Below are 25,379 nucleotides of genomic sequence, written 5' to 3' on the forward strand. Positions count from 1 at the left end.
TCATAAAATTAATACTCATATAGAATTACTTCAATGTACATACACATTCTTTACACTATTTACAAAAGGAACTTACGCTAGTACATTCTGCAATATGTAATAGATTTAGGACACTCACATTTTATGGTGTTCACGACATTTATTTTCCAATCAAAATAGCCAGTCAACTTTATTAGCTGCTTCTTTACACATTGTCGGATCTCACATACAAATGAAGTCGCCTTTAGGAATTACCGTAGGGGCACAGAATAAGTAATACTACACCACAGCTGTGCATCGCGTGGGATTGCACGTACTGATGAGTGATGAGAAAAGGGTAGCAGCAATCCTTGCTAATCGGGACAGTGACCTTGGGACGTATGCTACCCTCCATGCTATGCTATCACAGAATAAATAATAGTACTACCGTACAGAAAGGACACTTGCTACAAACCCGAAGTTTGACATTTGATTCAGGGACGAATCATGCTGTCCCTTTCTAATGTATAGCACTATCCCTTTCGGCTATTTAGGGTTGTCTAAATTCAAGTCGTTATCTTATCTGTGGTCGTGCACGCAAAGTTACGTCAAGTTGTGCCAACCCTAATAATTGCTCAGGAGGATTGTCTCCCCACTGGTAGAGGGTAGAAGCAGTTAGCCATTCGCGGTCGACCCTATTTGAAGGGTCTAGGAAAGAACATGTCTAGTCACATTTTTCGGAAAATGAGATTTAATCTCAAAATGGCTCGTAATGAACAATAGTTAGTAGTGTAGTAGTAGTAGTGTAAGTAATAACTTACATCTTCTGTTACAGCTGTATATACTAATATGACTTTATTTCTACATTAAAAAAACATGTATACGAAAATAACGTGTGTAATAGAAACAGGAAAAAACGTGTGAAAAATTGTTACTCAAAACAAAATAGAGAAATCATTTATGTAGTATCTTATGGGTCAAAATTCTATTCGATGTCTTGTTTCTAACCACTGTCACGCTTCTATTTTTGTCTTTTATCAATTTTATCAAATAAATAAAAAAAGTTGAGTGCTATTGCATGTCTTTCTAGCTGTAGATTATAATTAAGTACCTTAAGAAAAATTCAAAAACAAAATTTCACCTAAGGGTTCATCCATTAATTACGTCACACGAATTTCTAGGTTTTTTTGACCCCTCCCCCCCTCTCCCTCCTTGTCACACTTGGTCAAATTTGGCAACCCTCCCCCCCTGGTGACTTCACAGTTTTTCAATGAAATCGGCAAATCGAATTAAGTATTAATAATATTTTATCAATAGTACTTAATTCGATTTGCCGATTTAGCCCAAAACGGATTAGGAAAGAAAATTAAACGATAAAAAATGATTATCGTTCCAAAAACTTTTTATTGAACTGTACAGCGAATAAAATAATTTTAATAAGTTAAAGTGACGTTACAAAGTGTGTGACTCCCCCTCCTTTTCATGACCCCCTCCCCCCCTAAACGTGTGATGTAATTAGTGGATGACCCCTAAAGGGTTCGAAACGTCGGAATGTAGTATAAATTCAATATTCGCGATATAATCCGTTTTCATAGTTTTATTTCATTTTAACAATCCATTACTTTAACAAATTTTCTATTTAAATATATTAAGATAGGTATTAATTTTAATATTTAATCGAATTACTAACGAGTAAGTAAATATATTTGTGGCTTTCCATACTGAAGGGTCCTTATGCTTCAAGTGCAATAAGGTCCTTTTTTTCTGAAATTACAACAGAAATTCTGATAGAAAGGTCCTTATTGCACATGAAGCATAAGGACCCTTCTGTAATGAAAAGCCACATTTGTTAATTAATTATATCGTTTCAAACTTTAAAAACGCGATAACTCAAAATGTTACCCTTGTACTAGTATATACCTAGTACTATCATATATTCTGTAAAGCCGATTAGCTACACGCTAATAACGCGAATTAAAAATTGCCTACTCCAGAGCACACAGTCGCTGTGGCCGAAATCGGTCAGGAGAGCATCATCATCATCATATTCTGTGCCCTTGTGACTAGATATATTCTTTCCGTGGACTCTTCATTTCTAGCCTAAACCAGACGTGTCTCACTCCGCGATTTCGTCGCGTCGCTACAAGTACCTGCGGCCGCCTCAATTTTAGTAGCGTAGGGCAAAACCTCAAAATTGAGCAATTAATATTAATTGCCGCACACCGCTATGGAACGGACGCCTGCACGCGCTTGCGCCGCCTTGCGCGTACTAGTCGCGTTTTGTTAGGGAGTGAATCTTCTGTACCTAGTACTATTATATATTCTGTGCTTAAACGCAGGTATTACACTGAGCAAAGCGAGTAGTTATTGAACCCTGTGCATCACATAAATAGCATGTCTCATTAAATAAATTTGTATTGCACAAGACAGAAATCCCTAATGTGCGGTGTTACACAAATTACAGAAGTAATAGCATCAGGACTCAAGCTTATTGTAATACCACGAAAATAATCGTGTATAATATATGATAATCTGTTCTGATAATAGACTTTCAGTCAGTCAATATCATTAGAGCTCAATACGCGGTGAATTTTCGTGGTGTTGCCTGTTAATTATGACTGTGATCTGTGTTTCCGGAAACTCCGTTTGTCGGCCTGCCGCGTCAGAATATCGGACACAAAGTTCCGGTGTGTGAATACTCGGAGGATGTCTTCGCGGGCTTCGTGGATGCCTTCGCAGACTATCTTGCTTCTTTGAATGTTGCCCTTTAAAAAATAATAATAAGTACAATGCTTTTAAGTTTTGAATGTTTTTAAAATTGGTTTTTTACCTTGTTGTAATAATTAGTGTGAGTGAATATTACAAATAACAAACGACTAGGCGGCACATTTTATTAAATATTGACTTTATTTTATTTTTATTAAGGTAGAAAAACAAATGGATTAAAACTGTTTATCAAAACAAACCGCCTTGGAAATATTTAGTTGTATTATACATTGTATAAAACCTATTAGATATACAGAATTGATGATTATAAGTGTTATTAAGTATAAACATGCACTGTGGTGTGATTGGCGCGTACGGAATTACGGTTTGCGATCCCACGTCCGCTTCCCACTGCAGCGCACTGATTCTCATGAGTGTGGTAACCGCATAAGGTAAATATTTCCGAGGATACTGGACCGTGTATGGTGTATGTTATGGTTACCTTGAGCAGCTCGAGTAGCGTGTGCGAGTGCGGCTGCAGTGCGGCGGTGGCGCGGTTCGGCAGCGCCTCCAGCGCGCGCAGCACGCCCGCCAGCTGCGACCCTACGTCCGCCTCCAGCGACACCTGCGCCCACACGTTAACAGCAGATTAGACAATCACTATATCAATGCGCAATGGTCGACGATATTCCACTTCTGGCCATGCACATTGTAACTGATAGTTACATATACTGATATATAGATATAGGACGCACTTTGTATCAGAAACGGGCCCAATCGCATGGAACAAGCAGCGTAACATTTTACCTAGTCGGCTCATAAGTTCTGTCACTGGCCTTTAAAATTTAAATTTGGAACTCCTAAGACAAAAACCGTTCTGCATTTGAATTTCGAATCTTTATTAAATATTTGAGTAGTATAATTTTGCAATTTTCTGTTTTCTTCAACATGGAGTGGACGCTTAAAGATAGCCGTACCGCAATAATTGCACTATATCGTTGTGGTCACTCGCCGACTAAAATTTTTAAGCTACTTGAAAATTTAAAATTCTCTCTAAGATTTGTGTATCGTACCATAGAAAGATACAGTGAGGTCTCTAGTTTAAATGACAAGAAAAGAAGCGGTCGTCCGCGTACAGCTAGGACTCCAGCGGTTGTACAAGCAATTAGGGCACGCATTGCCAGAAATCCCGCTAGGAAACAAAAAGTTATGGCCCTCCAGATGGGTTTGAGCAAAAACACGGTGAAAAGAGTGCTTAATCAAGACCTGAGACTTCGTGCTTATAAACGAAAAACTGGCCATCTTCTCAATGGTCGGCTTAAAGCTTTAAGGCTTAAAAGATCTAAAGCTTTATTGAAGAAGTACGCTAAAAATAAGCACCGTTGTATACTGTTTTCGGACGAGAAAATTTTTGACATAGAAGAAAACTGTAATAAACAAAATGATAGAGTGTACGCTCGCAATAGTAAAGAAGCGTCTAATAGCATTCCCCGTATTCAAAGAGGTCATCACCCTTCATCTGTGATGGTTTGGCTGGGAGTTTCTTATGCGGGCGTCACTAGTATGCATTTTTGTGAGAAAGGAGTAAAAACTAGTGCCAAAGTGTACCAAGACACGGTGTTGACTAATATTGTGAAACCACTATCCCATACGATGTTTCTAAACCAGCATTGGGTTTTCCAGCAGGACTCTGCTCCAGCCCATAAGGCAAAGTCTACACAAGCCTGGCTCGCCTCCAATAAAATCGACTTTATACGGCATGAAGATTGGCCCTCCTCTAGCCCAGATCTTAATCCTTTAGACTATAAAATATGGCAGTATTTAGAGGAAAAGGTGTGCTCAAAACCTCATGCAAATCTAGACTCGCTGAAAAAATCTCTTGCTACGGCAGTGGCCAATATCGACATGAAAGTGGTGCGTGAATCCATTGACGACTGGCCACGAAGACTTCAAGCCTGTGTAGATAATTATGGCGGTCATTTTGAATAAATGTTATACATTTAGATTCTCTAGTTTATAAGCTTTCAAACGCTGTACAAATTATACGGAATAAACTTAAACTTTTGATTTTATTTGATACTATGTATATGACAGAACTTATGAGCCGACTAGGTATTTATACGCGACTGCCGCGCGCTACAAAAATCTTTTCAAAACAAAAAAAAAATCTATCCTATATCCTATGGCCGCGCGAAGTGGAGGGCCGTGGCGCGCCAGCCGCACACGTGGCTAGAGTTCATAGTCATCGGTTACACGCCAATTTTGGCGTCAGTTCAGTCCATCATTCTGCTCAGAATGACGAGAGAATTATCGCGTAACACTCGGGCTGGTGGTCTGGACTAATGAAAATTAAATATTTTAGATAATATTCGTCAGTCCATTTTGAATGACAAAAAACTGATAGGAGACTGATCGTGTAACCTGTTTGTGTCATTCTCGCGTCAGTCACCGTCCACGCCACAATGGAGCAAGACGCGTCGCAAGGTTCGCCGCCCGCACTGATCGTAGTAGGCTTCTTTCATCCGATAGTAATTTTCGAAATCTTCGTCTTCCTTCTGTACTCGTATTTCATTCATTAAGTTTCGATGCGTGTAATGATCCCTTCTTTGTAGCCAGCTTTTCATCGACCGTTGCGTATGCTTTTTTAACAGTAAAGCGATAATTATCATAGAACGGGCATTTTTTTTCTTTATAATATCCATATTAGACTACAAGACAAAATGACCGTGTACACAAAACGGCGACTGTGTCGTAATTTTATCAGTCTGTTGTCATTGTCAATCTGGACTGTGATCGTGGAACCGTGTCCGTTTTCCATAATTATGGCATCAGTCAAAACTCGAATAAGACATATGAGTGAACTGACGCCAGAATTAGCGTGTAACCGATGCGATAGACATCCCTGCACTGCACTGCAGGTGCAGACATGACTGGGCATTGTTATATACCGTTACCGACCAGGTCGTCCATCTGCGCGGTGAGATGGTGCACCTTCCACCCGTCGGCGGTGCCGAGCACGTGCCGCTGCGAGGCGATGGCGAGGATGTCGCGCGCGCGCGGCTCGCGGCGCCGCACGTCGGCCGGCCGCGCGAAGTGCAGCGCGGTGGCGCGCCAGCCGCACACGTAGCTCGAGCTCAGCAGGGGCCCTGCACACATATAGGTGCATACATTTAACGGGTTCATACAAAACTAGTTACTTCCTAACTAAATTAATATCGTGCAGTAGACGGCAAGGTTGAGCACGTCTACTACCGATGCAAAGAGCCAGGGTACAGTCGGGAACCTATCGCCAAGGCACGGCAAACCTTAGGGAGGTCAGGGAGAAGACTGCAAGTGGGCTATCGAACTCCCGACTCAGATTAGCCAAAGGACAGGTGTACCTATGGCTGGCAGTCGCTAGCTAGATCTGATGCTTTTTTTGACATGGAAATCAGAGTCGGCCGGACAAATTCGGCCCTATTACTCTTTACCAGGGATGTTGCGGATGCCGATTTTTTGACGTCCGCATATGTCAAGATTAGGCACATAAAAAACGTCAAATATTACATTTTAGTATTTTTAGGGTTCCGTACCTCAAAAGGAAAAAACGGAACCCTTATAGGATCACTCGTGCGTCTGTCTGTCTGTCTGTCCGTCTGTCACAGCCTATTTTCTCCGAAACTACTGAACCAATTAAGTTGAAATTTGGTACACATATGTAACTTTGTGACCCAAAGATGGACATGTAATGTAAGCAAATTAATTTTACCCACGGGGGCCACTTTTGGGGGGTAAATGAGAAAATTAAAAAATAAAGCTATATCGTGTTACATATCAAATGAAGAGCTCATTGTGAGAATCTCGAATATATATTTTTTATAATTTTAAGATAAATAGTTTAGAAGTTATTCAAGAAAATAGGCAAAAAATGACCATCCCCCCCCCTTTATCTCCGAAACTACTCGGTCAAAAACTTTGAAAAAAATACACAAAATAGATCTTTACCTATAGATCACCGGAAAACCTATTAGAAATATGCAATCAAGCGTGAGTCTGACTTAATTACTTAGTTTTTGATCCGACCCCTACGGGTTTTTTAAAGACATTTCACATAAAAAATACATTGTTTAAATTGTGTAATGTACGGAACCCTTGGAACGCGAGTCCGACTCGCACTTGGCCGGGTTTTTTATTATAAAAAACGAAACTAAAGGCTAAAGTGACCGAGTGAGTGAGATAGGGTAAAGTGAAGTGAGTGGTGAGCGAGTGAGGGTGAAGTGAGTGAGTGAAGTTTTGTGATCGACGAATCACAAAAACGAAATGAGATTCCTATTTGGCTAATGACGAAATTACCTAGCACCTACGCCGCCGCTAAGACGTTCCTGCACCTACCTGTTCCACATCCGCATCTGCATTAAGCTCCGCATCGATTTTATGCGGATGCGGATGTTGAAAATAATGCGCAAGTTCCGCGGTTGCGGATGCGGATGCGAATATTCGCAACATCCCTGCTCTTTACCCTAGTATCGTGATCTGGGGCCCATTTCTCGAACGGTATTAGTCTAAAATTATTAGTGTGTTGCCATGGTAACCGATACGACTTGACAGTTCGTGGACTAATAATATTAGTCTAAACCGTTAGAGAAATTGGCCCCTGATGCGGCGTTTTATTCGGTCCGGTCGGCGATCGTCGTGCCCACTCGGTACTCCTCGGTGGCTGGCCGGTGTGACGTAGTACTGTGCGAGCGAGAGAGTATTTGAGCCCGCGCGCCGTGAGAATTTGTATTGTTATACAGGCGATTTACAAGAGCTGGCACGAATGGAATGAATTAGTGAATGAAAATATCTATGTGTGTACCACATTAACCAATAAAATTGTGACTCTGACTGTATACCGATACAGGTGTCACACATACAATGAAAGTTCCGTTCATCCATTAGTGCCAGCTTTCGTGAATCGACAAAAAATCGAAAAGAGTAATCGACCTGTACCTTGCACGCGAAAGTTTTCTCTATTATAAACAAGCAGGGCGACGTCCTAATATAAGTACATTCATAGCGTATTCCTGCATATGTGTGAATTATAACATGCAGAGTATACTTACTTTTTGGCGGTGGCTTCACCTCGACGGGGGGTGGAGTGGGGGGCGCGTCTTCGGCGGGGAACTCGCATTGTCGGACGTCATTGGTTAGCCTGCGACACATTACACGTTATTATTCAAATATTCACCACTAGCGACCCGCCCCGGCTTCGCACGGGTGCAATGCTGATGTATTATACATATAAACCTTCCTCTTGAATCACCCTATCTATTTAAAAAAATCGCATCAAAATCCGTTGCGTAGTTTTAAAGATCTAAGCATATAGGGACAGACAGACAGCAGGAAGCGACTTCGTTTTATACTATGTAGTGGTCAATGACATTGAACATTTTCTATAAAAAAAAACAGATTCTAATTCATTGACTTCATTGTACACAAAAAGAAAACTTTATGAACTTGAGCAGTAACCATATGTATATTATATTATGGATTAGATCGGTGTCAGATACCAAATCACTGTCGAATACTACTCACATCCGCTTGCACGTCTTCTTCCTAGGCAAGAGTTTTCGGCGTGCGAGTCTGGTGAAGCTGGCTAAGATCTTGCATCCATATTCCATTTGTTTGCACATCCTCTCAGGCTGTTCGGTCGTGCATAGAGCCCGGCTTGGTATGTGACACATGTAATAAGTACTCACATCTGCTTGCGCGGCTTCTTCCTGGGCGACAGGTCGGGGTGCGGCTCGGGCGGGGTGTCGGGCGCGGGCGAGGAGCTGGCCGACATGGTGGTGGAGCCGCCCGACCCGGACCCTCCGCCAGCTGGAACGTCCTCCCAGCCGGTCCGGCCGTACATAGCGGCTTGCTTTGTGGGTGACCTGACGATATATTTGAGAAAATCATTCATGGTTTCAAAAGTGAACTATTGGAATCAACATGTCCATACGATATTTGACTCCTTTCTCCTATGTAAGATGGGTGAGATTCGGCTCGACCGCCTCCCACCTTTAAACGAGTGACGCCTCACGTAAGTACATAATGAACGGCCTATACATACCCTTCAGCATCCCGCTTCCTCAGTATGGAGGGGCGGGGCGGCGGCAGCGCAGGCGTCGCCGCGCCGCGGATCTCCGTCAGCGCCTGCACCGCGTTCACTACGCTCACTGCAACCAAAAAATATTCATAATAAATTAATAACATCAAAATTTGTACAGGGTGCCCCGAAAATTCGTTGTTTTTTTTTACTGTGGCATATTGTTGATTATTTTAACAAACATTTGCGTTTGTATATCAAAACTAAAGGAGAATATGTTTGAAGATAATACGTTTCCTTTTAGCTAGATGTTTGTAGTTTAAATTTTTAATAAGACGTGTAAGTAAGAATGAAAAATATTTGTCAACGTATTTTTGGACCAACCTGTGTATGCTTTCGCTTCATAAATTTTTTTCCTAAAAAAGACGAATTCTCTTTGGTTAATTATTTAGCCTTGGCTCAGCAACCCGCAACAAGTTTAAGAGGAAAGGGGACGGCCGCTTCTTCATACAAACGTAGCCCCCATTTTCCTCTCTGGATATTGACATTATGGAAAATATTTTTACACAATTTGATGTAGAATAATCACAGCTATGCCCCTACGTTTGCCTGTTTTCGATATTTAGATTAATGTAAAAATTAAGTGCGAAAAACAGATTTCATACAAATTTTTAAATGCTCCTAACTCTTATAATAATTAAAAATTCGAAAAAAAAAACCTAACGTAGGGGTATGAAGCATACCTGTGGTTGATATACAACAATTCAAAGAATAGGCGATTTCGCGCGGGTCCTCCACTTTCGTCTTTAGTCTCCGTCCGACACAGTTTGACGTGAAAATCAAAATAATAAACGCCGTTTTACCTAGCGGCTGCGGCTGCGGTTGCGGCTGGGGTTGCGAGTGCGGCTGGGGTTGCGAGTGCGGCTGCGGCTGCGGCGGGGGCGGGGGCGGGGGCGGGGGCTGCGCTTGCGGCTGCGGCGGCGCTAGCGGCTGCAGTCGCGGCTGGGGCAGCGGCGCGCGAGGCACCTCGTAGTATAACTGTGGAGGTGCGCTGTTGCCCACACCGACACCGACCACCTGCGTAAAGACAAATATCACGTTACTCATAAACGCTTGTCAACTCTAACGAGCTCTTGCTAGTCGTTTGTCCTTATCCGTCATTTTGACATTTGTGTTTGTTAGAAAGGGACAACATTTTACAGAAGTTTGCTTACATTGACCGATTGTTTTCTTTTCTTTTTTTTTTCTTTTTTATAAGACCATCGGGGATCATTAGGTTAGTAATTACCTTAAATTTAAATAATCTTATCTAAGTGTTAGAACTATATACATAACTATCCTTAATAACTATAACTATACTATAACTATACATATATATTTATTTATTTATTACTGCGTGCGTGTATCAAGCAGCAGTTATTCAGATACAGGCAATCAATTCTGTCTGCTAACATTCTCAGAATGCCGTTGGAGCTGGCCCTCACTCTGCGCACCAGGGATGTAGCTCGCTTGCGCATGGTGGTGTAGAAGCAGTCTACTCGAGCCTCCGCGAACATCCCCGATGCACTACAGAATTTGGGCAGCCCCATCAGCACTCTGAAAGCGTTGTTATATTGAACACGCAGAGCGCTGTACCGTTTATGAGTATAATCAGCCCACAGGTTGCTTGTGTAAAAGGTCGTACAGTAAGCCCTAAAAGGGTTACTTTTACATCTTTGGTGCAGTGAGCAAACCTGCGAGCTATCATGTTAGCTCTGACGGACAGCGCTCTGCGTTCTCGTTCGATATCCACGTCGTCCCTAAGGTCAGAGGTTACGATGTGGCCCAAATATTTAAATTGGTCCACTATTCGTAGCGGGTGGCTATTTAGTTTGACACTTGGAAATTTGGGTGTAGCTTTACCTCTGGCCTTAAAGACTACGCATTCGCTTTTGTACACATTATACAGCAAACCATGACTAGAAGCGTATTTCTCACATATTGAAATGAGCTTAGCCAATCCGCAGGCCGAGGCACTCAGTAACACCATATCGTCGGCGTAGCTCAGATTATTTACGCAAACTCCATCGGTATGACAGCCTATACGGGTGTTACTGAGCTCCTCTATCAATGCGTTAATATATAGATTGAATAGCCTCGGTGAGGTTAACCCACCCTGGCGTACACCACATTCCAGGCCATATGGCTGAGAAAAGGATTCCGACCATCTGACGACATTAACCTGGTTGTGGTACCAGAATTTAAAAATTCCACTAATGTCAGCTGGCAAGTTAATGTCGTCAAGCTTCCGCCACAAGATGTCGTAGTGCACGTGCTTAGTTTTAGGAATAAGGAGGAAAGTTAGTAAAAATACACAAATTAGATACCGTAAGGTTGGGGTACTTTAGCCTCCAAGGTTACTTTGTCCACCCATGAAAACCCATTTATTGAATTAATAAATTCTTAAAAACGACACTAAACGCTTACACAAAAACAGATTAATCACATAATGTCGTTTTTAAGAATGTATCAATGTAATAAAATCCCCGACCCCCCTTACCCCCGACCTTACGGTACTTGTATTTGAAAAACGGCGTCCGTTTTTTGTAGGAAGTATTATTTCAACCTTTTAGGTGGTCGACACACAGCAATAAGCAGCACTGTATAACTATCTAATAGAATAGAATGTATCTAATAGAGAGATGTGTTGTTACCTTAGCAGGCTGGTAGTTCCTCGTAAGCAGCGGCAGAGGGCGCGCGGCCGGCGCGCGTACTGCACCCGCGATCACGCCGCTCGAGAGGCTCGCTACAAAGATAAACAATGTCTCATACAAGGGGAAAGGTAAGAAAGGCTGAACTCTTTAACAGTTTTAGAATATATTTAAAAATGAACCCTATTTCTGTGGAATAAAGTTGGAAATAATTGTGGGATTATGAAGTTATCATTATGTTGTTAAAGTGCGTCATACTATCGGGAAAATAATAATAATGTCAGGGCTTGATTAGTCTCGATGTAGGCACTTCACTCATAATAACCTGTAATAGATGTTTTTGTGGTCAATTTTAGAAGACATGTTCTTGTAATCAATTTAAAAAAGTATAGTATTCAGGTTGGTCTTACTCTTACAGGATAAGTGTGAGGATAAAATTTTGAAAAATACACCAAGTTTATCGTAAACGTAGATAAGGAATCTGTCCGATCGGCGAAATGCGTGTGATTTTAAGCGGGGTTTTAGAGTGTGTACAACCAGTGATCCCTTGTAGACAAATATGCATTTATTTTATTTACGATGATTAATATCAACATTCAGCATCGATGTTATCTTGCGCGAGGAAGTAGTTCGGATTAGGAAGGCCGTTATAGCTACGTACTGGCGAGCACGGTGGTGTTGGGCAGCGTGACGATGGCGGCGTGCTGCGGCGAGGTGACCTGCGGCGGCGCGGCGCCGCGCGCGTTGTACACGAGGGCGCCGCGAGCGCGCCCGCCCGACCAACCTGCCGCATACATCTACATTGATATTGCGTTTTATGCCGTCACTACTCCACACAAATCAAATACCTACAATACAATACTCTTTATTGCCCACCTCACATAGTTTACAATAAACGCACAGAAACATAAACAAACATAATCGGATAGAGGTAACAACAGGCGGTCTTATCGCTTAAAAGCGATCTCTTCCAGACAACCTTTGGGTATCGGAAACAATATAATAGAATATACGGTAGGTGGCACAGAAAAAAGAAAATATGAAAAGTCAACTTAAATATAACCAAACAACACAAAACTTTAATATAGATAAACATACTTAAATACGTAGAAACACAAACATACATAAAAAAAAACCTACCTACCGTGACTGTTATCAGAAATAGTCTCAAACATGAACAAAACAAGAATTACAAAAACCACGTAAAGCTGAATATAGTCAGCGTTCGATCACGGCATTCTTGTTTCACCGAGGGCGCATTATCGAAAGCAGAGATGCCTATCTCCTGCTTTCCAAGCTCTTGCAAACCCTTTTTGTATATTACCTAGTCGGCTCATAAGTTCTGTCATATACATAGTATCAAATAAAATCAAAAGTTTAAGTTTATTCCGTATAATTTGTACAGCGTTTGAAAGCTTATAAACTAGAGAATCTAAATGTATAACATTTATTCAAAATGACCGCCATAATTATCTACACAGGCTTGAAGTCTTCGTGGCCAGTCGTCAATGGATTCACGCACCACTTTCATGTCGATATTGGCCACTGCCGTAGCAAGAGATTTTTTCAGCGAGTCTAGATTTGCATGAGGTTTTGAGCACACCTTTTCCTCTAAATACTGCCATATTTTATAGTCTAAAGGATTAAGATCTGGGCTAGAGGAGGGCCAATCTTCATGCCGTATAAAGTCGATTTTATTGGAGGCGAGCCAGGCTTGTGTAGACTTTGCCTTATGGGCGGGAGCAGAGTCCTGCTGGAAAACCCAATGCTGGTTTAGAAACATCGTATGGGATAGTGGTTTCACAATATTAGTCAACACCGTGTCTTGGTACACTTTGGCACTAGTTTTTACTCCTTTCTCACAAAAATGCATACTAGTGACGCCCGCATAAGAAACTCCCAGCCAAACCATCACAGATGAAGGGTGATGACCTCTTTGAATACGGGGAATGCTATTAGACGCTTCTTTACTATTGCGAGCGTACACTCTATCATTTTGTTTATTACAGTTTTCTTCTATGTCAAAAATTTTCTCGTCCGAAAACAGTATACAACGGTGCTTATTTTTAGCGTACTTCTTCAATAAAGCTTTAGATCTTTTAAGCCTTAAAGCTTTAAGCCGACCATTGAGAAGATGGCCAGTTTTTCGTTTATAAGCACGAAGTCTCAGGTCTTGATTAAGCACTCTTTTCACCGTGTTTTTGCTCAAACCCATCTGGAGGGCCATAACTTTTTGTTTCCTAGCGGGATTTCTGGCAATGCGTGCCCTAATTGCTTGTACAACCGCTGGAGTCCTAGCTGTACGCGGACGACCGCTTCTTTTCTTGTCATTTAAACTAGAGACCTCACTGTATCTTTCTATGGTACGATACACAAATCTTAGAGAGAATTTTAAATTTTCAAGTAGCTTAAAAATTTTAGTCGGCGAGTGACCACAACGATATAGTGCAATTATTGCGGTACGGCTATCTTTAAGCGTCCACTCCATGTTGAAGAAAACAGAAAATTGCAAAATTATACTACTCAAATATTTAATAAAGATTCGAAATTCAAATGCAGAACGGTTTTTGTTTTAGGAGTTTAAATTTAAATTTTAAAGGCCAGTGACAGAACTTATGAGCCGACTAGGTATATACATATAATATTTTGTAATTGGGCTTAATGTACTAATGTAGGAAAAAGGAACCAATCCACAAAAACCTATAACCTATCAATAACATTTTGACACTCTGTCAAAAAGGTATATGTCATATTAATTTTTGGATAATGAAATATCACATACATCAAAGCAAATATCAAACCAGGCGAGGCACTGATCGTGAGTAACTTCAATAACATTTTGACACTCTGTCAAAAAGATATATGTCATATTAATTTTTGGATAATGAAATATCACATACATCAAAGCAAATATCAAACCAGGTGAGGCACTGATCGTGAGTAACTTGCTGTGCATCGCGTGGGCTTGCTCATAGCACATACTGATGAGTGATGGGTAGCAGCAATCCCTGCTAATCGGGACAGTGACCTTGGGACGTATGCTGCCCTCCATCCTATGCTATCACAGAATAAATAATAGTACTACCATACAGAAAGGACACTTGCTACAAAACCGATGTTTGACAGCGATTCAGGGACGAATCAAGCTGTCCCTGTCTAATGTATGGCACTATCCCTTTCGGCTATTTAGGGTTGTCAAAATTCAAGTCATTATCTTATCTGTAGTCGTGCACGCAAAGGGACGTCAAGTTGTGCCACCCTAATAATTGCTCGGAGCAATGCTGAGCCGAACGAAGCCGCGAATGCCCGAAAGGAGGAGTGTCGGCCCACTGATGCTATGCTAACTAAAGTACCGGGGCTATAGTCACCTTGGGCAGGCTGGGCGGGGCGCAGCGCCAGCGAGGCGCCGGCGGCGAGTCCGCGCGGCACGTGGCTGACGGGCGGCTTGCTGACCGGCGCGTGAGCAGACACCGCCTTGCTCACCAACACTCCGCCGCTGTGAGGGGCCCCGCTTGTCAGAACTGCACATATAAACCCATTTTACCTATCATACAGTTGGTTAGTTACATGTCATACTCAAAGCATTTATTATAGTCTTTTTCATTTGATTTTATATTCATTTCCAGAATTAGGAAGAGTAAACTGATAAAAGATTGTAAAATATTTTTAGATTCAGGCATATTTATGTAAAATATGATTGAAATGATAAAAATAAAAGTGGCAGAGCGGTAATCATCAAAAGGGCACACAGAATTAGCAATGGAAGATAATTAAACAAACGACATATTCTGATAAAAGGCTATAAAATAAAATAAAATAAAATAAACTACTGATTACCTAATATTGGTGATTTATCTGTCTGGCAAATCTTATATTTTATTTTTATTTACACACCTTACAGTGAAACACAAGAAATCTCACCTGTCCCATATGACCGCATCTGTGCTGTGCGCACCTTCATTAAAAGATACATTCAAGTAAAACTGACCTGGTCTGGTATTGTGGTGGGGCAGCGGCGGCAGCACGCGCACACTCTGCGGCAGCGAGCGAACTGAGGAGCTCACCACCAGGTTACCAGTGCCTGTGACCAGTTGTCCACCCAGGCTGCCCACATTCAACACCTATAGAATATTACATAATTGATATCAGTGTTACTGTTACCACAGAATAACTAACGCTTCTTTATAGCAAACTGAGTGATGAAGTCTAGGATAGATTATTTTATGAATACAATATAGCCATTGCACTGGATGGTATAGAGTGATTCAAGAGGAAGGTTTATATATATAATTTGTAAAGGTTTTGTGTAAATTTATTGAACTACCCATGCAAACCCAGGGCGGGTCGCTAGTAAATATTTATAAGTACCAAATTATAGTATCAACTCACAAAAAACATAAATAAAAAACAATAACTGTAAGAAATAAAGAAAAGTTTTGTATCACAGTATTCACAGTCATATGCATATGTCAAACCTGTATGTACATTTGAAGATATTTTAAAGGAAATTACACTATCAATAACTTTTACTACTTTAATAACGTTAAAGCAGTGTTTTTCAAACTGTGGGTCGCGACCCCCAGGGGGGTCGCGGCACTTATGCAAGGGGGGCGCGAAATTCAGCTTCGAGAGATTAGATTTTTTGTAAATCCTTAAAAAATTAAAGGATGTAAATATACTTATATATTCCCCAAGACGAATAGCGGTCATCGTGGGGAATTATGACCGCAACCCTCCAACGAAAGAACCACAAACAAATCATGCGCAACAAAACTCTAACCAGTAATCCCAGCGAAACTAAACAACAAAAAACTACACAACAGAAACTTGAACAAAAAAACAATTTCAAAACAAATGAAGAACCTGTACGCAGAAAAACACTACAAAATGACATGAAACTGCAGGGAAAGAAAAATGAAGAGAATTGGAGGAGGCCTCCACTCAAAGAGGGGTCCAAATTAAATTAAATTAGTAAATAACATACACAAACTTAACACTAACTACTAGCTATAAGAAAATTACTAACAACACGCAAAAACTTTTAATGTAAAATTGGAAATTTGGAAATAAAGGCTTTTTTATTTATTTTATTTATTTAAATATACTTACAACAAATATTTTTTTAGGTAGGCACCTAAACTGAATTTATTTAATTGAATTCAGTGTCTGTATTCAGAAAGAGCTTGTTTGATTTACCTTTGTTGAAAATGTCAGCTCGCATAAATAAGAAGTAGCAAATGATATCAAAATTTTAAGGGCTTATTTTGCTAGATTAAGATATTCAGCCATTCTTTAAACCAAGAACGCACCAATCGAGATGGATACAAACTTCAATTTCAGCATCCTTCCCTTCCTACAACTTCCAAAAGTATTTTTTTCAGTCGAGTTGAGATCAGCCACCTCAACATACCTATTAAAAAATCCTATTTGAAATAGTCATGGTAATTTTTTCTAGTTTTTATTTTCTTCTGGGCGAAAATGTGGCTTCAAAATCTAACTTGCTTAACAAACATAGCGAAGAGAACAAATCGCCAAACGTAAACTTATGTGTCGTTGAAGATTTCCGTTCGATTTCATCAGCAGCAGTTCCGCTTCATCAAATGTCACTTTTTTAATGTAAGTGCTTGATTTGTTGATAAAAATTCAAAACTCACTATGTGTACCTATGCCTTTAAGATTCGAGGAGTTCCTTCGATTCCTCATGGATCCCATTATCAAAATGGAACCAATATATATTCGCAGTCAGATTGTATAATCCGCCGGATTGCATAAAATAAATTTCAATAAAAAAACTTCAAAATCGGTCAAAAAATTACGGTTATAAAATAACAAAATTTTTAATTAAAAAAATAACTGAATTGAGAAGGAGGAGGCTCCTTTTGAAATCTTGAAGCCAGTAAAAAAATTAGTAGTAGGTATGTGAAACAGAAAGCTACCTTCCTATAAAATTAGCTTGCGTATGCGTACCAAAACGCATATGTAACTTATGTAACTGATTGAAGCGTTCCAGATTTTTTAAACAAGGTTTTTTGAAACAGTGTTGGGGTCGCGAAAGAATTTTAATGATCATAAAGGGCCGTGGCACTGTAAAGTTTGAAAAACACTGCGTTAAAGGGTTAAAAACAAGATAGTTCCATCTGGAACTCAGAAGGATAACACCCCTCAACAAAGTTTTGGCTTGTACCTATTTTATATCATTATTTGAAAAATAAAAAGTAAAATGGTTGTCTATAAAGTCTGTTTAGGGACGATAATTTTGCGTGATAACCACGGAGTAGGATGGAGATGGCAAGTGGGCGTTCCCGTCTATCCGACAGTTAGTAGCGACCGACTCACTTTATGCACAGACTATGCTCAGTTGTTGTGTAAACTTCATGCTCGAATGACATTCACGTCGTACGTACGCTCGTCTAACAAAAATTGATAATTAAATTTAAAATGCCGTATTGTGCAGTATTAAGCTGCAGAAATCACAGCGGTTTAAAAAATCTTTCACGTGGAGGTATTTCCTATCACCGGTGGTTATTTATTTAAATATAATCCGATAAATACGAAAAATCTGTTTCTATTGCATTATTTACGAATGTTCGTTAAGTAAATCTATATTTTATCAGTTAGAACTTAGAGTTCACAATCCTTTGTCACTATTCTTTACGTTTATCTGGAATATTCGCTATCCTAAATGTCAAATAACTTCGCTACTCAGATGCTGCGCAATGTCGATATTTATATCGATAAAGTTAAAGTTACGATATTTCAAGTTTGATGTTTGGTAGTTCGGTAATAAATTATTATTTTAGACACGTTTCTAATTATTATTTGGGATAATCAATGTCTTAGTAAATATGGCAGCTCTGGTCATCAAGCACTAAGTTAAGTCGGGGTCATTTCATGGCAACCTTTCAAACCTTCGTATTCCTTTACATACGTTTTTGTTTTTTACACCCATCATATTTTCATCGTTAATATAATTAGACTAGGTACTTAATGCACTTATGCGTACAATGCATGCAATGTGCCATGAATAAACGTTTTATATTTTCTATTTCTTTATTATTAATTATTGTAGGTTACCACAAGATGCCGATATTAAAAATAAATGGGTCAATGCTACTGGGCAAGAAAATTAGTTTCCGCAAAAATATAGCACCATTTGCTAGGAGCATTTCTTAGAGAAAGATTTCTGGGGATAAAATTGCCATACATCTCATCTAGCGTCCACACGCCTAAAACTTAGTTACTAATTTAGTAATTATTAGTGACATTCGGGCTCACTTAATTAATAAAAAGTGTTCCGTACCACGCAAACTAGCGTGAAATATTGGAATTTTGCCGCCCCCCTTCCTGATTTGATAGGTCACAATCTTACAATCAAATCAAGTGGGATCGATGAGCCAGTTTCATGTATGCTTTCACACCATACAATTAATTTGACAATTTAATCAGGTTGTCCCGTCTAGATTGCCTTAAATGCTGCTACAAGTAAATATATTGTTAAAGACGAATACTTACCTATGTAAGTAATTGCAGATTTGTGATCACAAAATAACAGCAATACCGAGTTAATAGACCTTTAAAGAACTATGATTTTATCTGTTTGACTTTAAGATATATTTAATGTTCACATTAATAACCTAGTTGGTCAATTAATAAGAAACAAATTTCTAGTTAGATATTTGTTGTACTGTACTACATATTATTTTTCATACATTCACGATTATCACTACCTATATTATAATCATAAATAAAGTATCATCTAAATGTGTTAAAACATACGGTAATGAAATATCAATACCTAACTGAACACACAAATATCGATAAAACACTCCGATTACACTGTCCCCTCCCTATATCGTCGAATGGAAAGAAGTTCCAACGGTTAGCTACTCGCAGGCGTGTAGAGGTCTCGAAAACACCAGTGTAACGTGACCGTGAGATCCGTAACAAACCATGCGTAATTAGACCTTACTTATACTGGTTTTTTAGCCCTTTTCGCCTGTAATAAGTAAGTGATTTTAAAACACGAATTAATAAACTAGTGGATGTGAAATGACTCCTATTTAGTATGAAAACCAGTGTCGCTAAACTCACACATTCATAGCCACGTTAAAATACGTCACACACTTACAAAATTGCTCTGATTCGTAGCAACTTTCCATACCAAAAAGTTATTACCGGTGGACATTTCTCGAACGAATATCAACTGTAGGCTACATGAGTGACGGTTTAAATTATAATGTCAAAGCTATATGACATACGACTCTTTCATTATCTCATTCATCTCACAAAAGCTCGCTCAACGTTCACCTAATACAACTACTCAACACCAGATGGCGTTATTTTATATAATTTTAAAATCACTTACTTATTACAGGCGAAAAGGGCTAAAAAACCAGTATAAGTAAGGTCTAATTACGCATGGTTTGTTACGGATCTCACGGTCACGTTACACTGGTGTTTTCGAGACCTCTACACGCCTGCGAGTAGCTAACCGTTGGAACTTCTTTCCATTCGACGATATAGGGAGGGGACAGTGTAATCGGAGTGTTTTATCGATATTTGTGTGTTCAGTTAGGTATTGATATTTCATTACCGTATGTTTTAACACATTTAGATGATACTTTATTTATGATTATAATATAGGTAGTGATAATCGTGAATGTATGAAAAATAATATGTAGTACAGTACAACAAATATCTAACTAGAAATTTGTTTCTTATTAATTGACCAACTAGGTTATTAATGTGAACATTAAATATATCTTAAAGTCAAACAGATAAAATCATAGTTCTTTAAAGGTCTATTAACTCGGTATTGCTGTTATTTTGTGATCACAAATCTGCAATTACTTACATAGGTAAGTATTCGTCTTTAACAATATATTTACTTGTAGCAGCATTTAAGGCAATCTAGACGGGACAACCTGATTAAATTGTCAAATTAATTGTATGGTGTGAAAGCATACATGAAACTGGCTCATCGATCCCACTTGATTTGATTGTAAGATTGTGACCTATCAAATCAGGAAGGGGGGCGGCAAAATTCCAATATTTCACGCTAGTTTGCGTGGTACGGAACACTTTTTATTAATTAAGTGAGCCCGAATGTCACTAATAATTACTAAATTAGTAACTAAGTTTTAGGCGTGTGGACGCTAGATGAGATGTATGGCAATTTTATCCCCAGAAATCTTTCTCTAAGAAATGCTCCTAGCAAATGGTGCTATATTTTTGCGGAAACTAATTTTCTTGCCCAGTAGCATTGACCCATTTATTTTTAATATCGGCATCTTGTGGTAACCTACAATAATTAATAATAAAGAAATAGAAAATATAAAACGTTTATTCATGGCACATTGCATGCATTGTACGCATAAGTGCATTAAGTACCTAGTCTAATTATATTAACGATGAAAATATGATGGGTGTAAAAAACAAAAACGTATGTAAAGGAATACGAAGGTTTGAAAGGTTGCCATGAAATGACCCCGACTTAACTTAGTGCTTGATGACCAGAGCTGCCATATTTACTAAGACATTGATTATCCCAAATAATAATTAGAAACGTGTCTAAAATAATAATTTATTACCGAACTACCAAACATCAAACTTGAAATATCGTAACTTTAACTTTATCGATATAAATATCGACATTGCGCAGCATCTGAGTAGCGAAGTTATTTGACATTTAGGATAGCGAATATTCCAGATAAACGTAAAGAATAGTGACAAAGGATTGTGAACTCTAAGTTCTAACTGATAAAATATAGATTTACTTAACGAACATTCGTAAATAATGCAATAGAAACAGATTTTTCGTATTTATCGGATTATATTTAAATAAATAACCACCGGTGATAGGAAATACCTCCACGTGAAAGATTTTTTAAACCGCTGTGATTTCTGCAGCTTAATACTGCACAATACGGCATTTTAAATTTAATTATAAATTTTTGTTAGACGAGCGTACGTACGACGTGAATGTCATTCGAGCATGAAGTTTACACAACAACTGAGCATAGTCTGTGCATAAAGTGAGTCGGTCGCTACTAACTGTCGGATAGACGGGAACGCCCACTTGCCATCTCCATCCTACTCCGTGTTTTAAAATTATATAAAATAACGCCATCTGGTGTTGAGTAGTTGTATTAGGTGAACGTTGAGCGAGCTTTTGTGAGATGAATGAGATAATGAAAGAGTCGTATGTCATATAGCTTTGACATTATAATTTAAACCGTCACTCATGTAGCCTACAGTTGATATTCGTTCGAGAAATGTCCACCGGTAATAACTTTTTGGTATGGAAAGTTGCTACGAATCAGAGCAATTTTGTAAGTGTGTGACGTATTTTAACGTGGCTATGAATGTGTGAGTTTAGCGACACTGGTTTTCATACTAAATAGGAGTCATTTCACATCCACTAGTTTATTAATTCGTGGTGATAACATCATAAGAAAACATCGATGAAAAGGCCTTAACGTGACCATAGAGATCTGTCAACACTTTTTCGTGCATGCTACGAAACTCAGTGAAGTAACCAGAAAATTAAAAATAAATTGTTACCTGCGTTCCACTAACCGGTGAAGCCACACTAACTTGCACACTAGGGCTGGCACTAGACACTTGCACAGACAGCTGAGTCCCCTGGCTAATGATCTGCGTTGCGGGCTGCAATATCTGGCCACTGAGCAACTGTGGAGTTATGATCTGGGAACTCTGCCCCAAGAGCTGGGAGCCCTGGCTCACTATTGATGTCCCTTGAAGGATTGGGGATCCACTGACAATCATCTGTTGATGTAATATTAAATAATAATTTAATAAATATTGTTTAAAAAGACAGAAACAAGTCTCCTCCAAAAGACTATGATAGTGACCGTAAAAATGTTTCTTATTGCATTTAAAAGCTAACTATAGAGGAACATTGTGGGAATAATGGTTTGTAAGCTCGTAAAAGTGTATAATATGGCCGTACTTGCGAACCGACGCCAGGCGTTAGAATTTGAGTGGCAGGACGAATCAAGCCCATAGACCCGGCGTGAGTGATTATTTGACCTGCACCTGTTGTTTTGGGTTGGCTTGTGATCAAGTGAGTCATTTTCACTTCGGAATTGGAAACACTTTTCACGATAGTGATTTTCTGTGGTGCCAAATCAATTGGATACATTTTGCCAGCAGTAATTGTTCTTTCATTCTCTAAATTGTTACTCATGGTATATCACTTTGTTACTTTTATCAATTTACCATGGTATTAGCGCACACTTCGGAAAGCCAAACTTTTCAGAGATATTTAATTCATAAATATTACAACTTTTCTCAAAAACGTAAACGGAGGCGAAAAGAACGCCAATGTAAACGTCAGTCAAGTCAAACAAATGACTTTTCTTTTGCCATAGACAAAATATTTAAAAGAAGTTCGCACGATACATCGGGTGTATTTATGTATAGGGGGCCGTTTTATAAAGCAGTTATGTACTGAGAACCATTTTAATAATGGAAAATCCTTCGTTATTATTTTAATCATTGGTTAATATTTCTCAATTAATTACAACATTAAATTTAAAACTTAAAAAAACTTTTATTACTGAAATGTGGCAAGTACATTTTGAACCATAAGGCCCTCCAGACTACGCGGCGCGAAGCCGCGAACGCAAGTGTGGAGTCGATTTCGCTGATTAGCAACCTTTGCGCCGCGATTCGCGCACGAGTGTGGAGGGCGCTATAGAGGTCTATGTTTTGAACTCACGTCAAGTCCATTCAGAAAAATATTAAACTTCTGTCTAGTGTCTATGGTATGGTATATGGAACGCCATGGCGGACGAAGTTGGTGACGGTGATTTTTTTAAAGAAAATATACAGAAATTTAACAATGAAAGGCGGAGTAGTAAGCAGTGGGTTAAGCTGAACGTTGGAGGAACTTATTTTTTAACTACTAAAACGACTTTATCCCGTGATCCTAACTCATTTTTGTATCGATTAGTTCAAGAGGACAGTGACTTGATTTCAGACAGGGTATGTAGTATTTTATTTATTGTTTGAATTTATAGCCTTTTACACCCTGACAGTGTTTAAGTATGTCGATTGTTTCAGGACGCGACAGGTGCCTATCTGATAGACAGAGATCCGACGTATTTTTCGCCCGTATTGAATTATCTTCGACACGGTAAACTGGTTATCAACAATGACATCGCCGAAGAGGGAGTCCTCGAGGAAGCGGAATTTTACAATATTACAGAGCTCATAAGATTAGTCAAAGAAAGAATATGCTTAAGAGAACGAAGGCCACTGAAAGACTCAAAGAAGCATGTGTATAGGGTTTTGCAGTTCCATGAAGAGGAGCTGACTCAGATGGTGTCTACGATGTCAGACGGCTGGAAGTTTGAACAGCTGATTAATATCGGTTCTCAGTACAATTACGGCAACGACGAGCACGCGGAGTTCCTGTGTGTCGTCAGTCGGGAGTGTGGCAGCTCCCTCAACAGTAATGATGTGGAGCCGACTGACCGTGCCAAGGTGCTTCAGCAAAAGGGTTCGCGGATGTGAGCTTTAGTAGTTTCTGAGACTGTTAGCTCTGTGTGGAATGTGTATATAAGTATTTGTAGTGTGACAGTCAGTTATTTCCTTGACTCAACATGATGTGTATTATTAATTAACCAAAATCATTAAATCTCAGTTTATGGAATGTTAATTGCATAATGTCAATTAGATGGCAACTGAATACTCAGTTTGATATAAAGCAAAAAATCAGAAAATTGTATTACTAATAATGTTATTGTGACTTTGTTTTACAATATTTTCCAGTCTAGTTAATGATAGTCATTTAAGTTAAAGTTGTGTGAGGCAAAGTACTGTTTGTGTAATGTAAAACCATTTATATTTGTACACTGTATGAGTGTAACTGCCGACATTCCGTAAGCAGGTTATAAGGTATTACTCAATGCTTTTAAAAATAGTAATCTAATTTTGTTTTTTTTTTTCACAAAATTAGAAAATATGAAGTCCTAGATTCAGCTAGAGATTGCACTTGGGTGTATTTTATAAGTATTGGAATTACAAGTACATGGATTTTGGTTGTCGGTAGTGTATTGAGTATAATAGTAGTTTTTTTGTAATATCAACAGCGTGAGGCCTTTATTGTTCATACAAGTCATTTTGTAAATAATAATACATTTATTCATAATCAGTAACCAGTTTCCCAGATATGCTCATTTGCAAAATATAAATTTTACGTTTCCATAACTGCTGTTTTATTTATTTCTTATTTTATGATTAGATTCACATTGTAGAGTACATAAATTTAACCTTTAATTTTCTCTTTTTGCACGAAATTAATACTATATGTGTCACATAATTGTTTACTGATTCTGGGAAAAAATTAAATATTGATTTTTACTACCAAATCAGTGTTAGAAGTTACATGGGCAAATCATACTTATGTAAATATATAATTATTGGTAAAATATATATGAAAAATCTTAGTACCATCAGAAATCTACACTGTGATATACATATAATAAAGTTTTTAAATATACAATAATTGCAAACCCCGAAAAAAAACCGCCTATATATAAATCATATACTAAAAACCAGACAAGTGCGAGTAGCACTGGCCCACCGAGGGTTCCGTACTTCTGTCTAGCTATCACGGTTCATGAGATACAGCCTAGTGACAGACAGACGGACAGAGGAGTTTTTACCCTTTGAGTATGGAACCCTAAAAATCATCAACTTTTGGCTTTTTTCCAATTTTTCCGCCATTTCGTCTTAAAACAAATGTAAATTTTTAAGACTTAAATACTGCGCAAATTTGAATTAAAAATTGGAAAATGTATTAATTAACTATCGAAATAATAATAAATAATAGGTAAAACTGTTGATACCCATAATAAAAAAGTACCTAGCTATACTTCTTGTACCTACACAGTTTAAACAAAAAATGTTTCTGATTTTCTGAAATAATTATACAGAAACCAATC

The 25,379-nt window shown here is 38.8% G+C and overlaps 3 protein-coding genes across 3 annotated transcripts in view; 1 reads left to right on the plus strand and 2 right to left on the minus strand.

The window, feature by feature from the left end:
* Positions 1 to 25,379, minus strand: part of LOC134744419 (uncharacterized) — a 291,804-nt gene that overhangs the window by 93,654 nt on the left and 172,771 nt on the right. The window lies entirely within an intron of this gene.
* LOC134744333 (WAS/WASL-interacting protein family member 3-like) lies at positions 1,770 to 22,783 on the minus strand. Its single transcript, XM_063678107.1, has 13 exons — positions 22,379 to 22,783; positions 21,970 to 22,194; positions 15,395 to 15,527; positions 14,775 to 14,927; positions 12,068 to 12,190; positions 11,410 to 11,501; positions 9,580 to 9,793; positions 8,741 to 8,846; positions 8,385 to 8,561; positions 7,749 to 7,837; positions 5,623 to 5,810; positions 3,167 to 3,289; positions 1,770 to 2,723 (listed from the first exon to the last, which is right to left on the minus strand). The coding sequence occupies exons 1-13, from the start codon at positions 22,613 to 22,615 to the stop codon at positions 2,571 to 2,573; spliced, it is 2,013 nt and encodes a 670-aa protein (XP_063534177.1). The 5' UTR covers positions 22,616 to 22,783; the 3' UTR covers positions 1,770 to 2,570.
* Positions 23,184 to 24,642, plus strand: LOC134744334 (BTB/POZ domain-containing protein KCTD5). The gene is made up of 2 exons (XM_063678108.1): positions 23,184 to 23,415; positions 23,494 to 24,642. Exons 1-2 carry the CDS (start codon positions 23,215 to 23,217, stop codon positions 23,944 to 23,946), a joined length of 654 nt encoding a protein of 217 aa, XP_063534178.1. The 5' UTR covers positions 23,184 to 23,214; the 3' UTR covers positions 23,947 to 24,642.

This window comes from Cydia strobilella, chromosome 9 (genome assembly GCF_947568885.1).
Source record: "Cydia strobilella chromosome 9, ilCydStro3.1, whole genome shotgun sequence".
NCBI classification, from domain to species: Eukaryota; Metazoa; Arthropoda; class Insecta; order Lepidoptera; family Tortricidae; genus Cydia; species Cydia strobilella.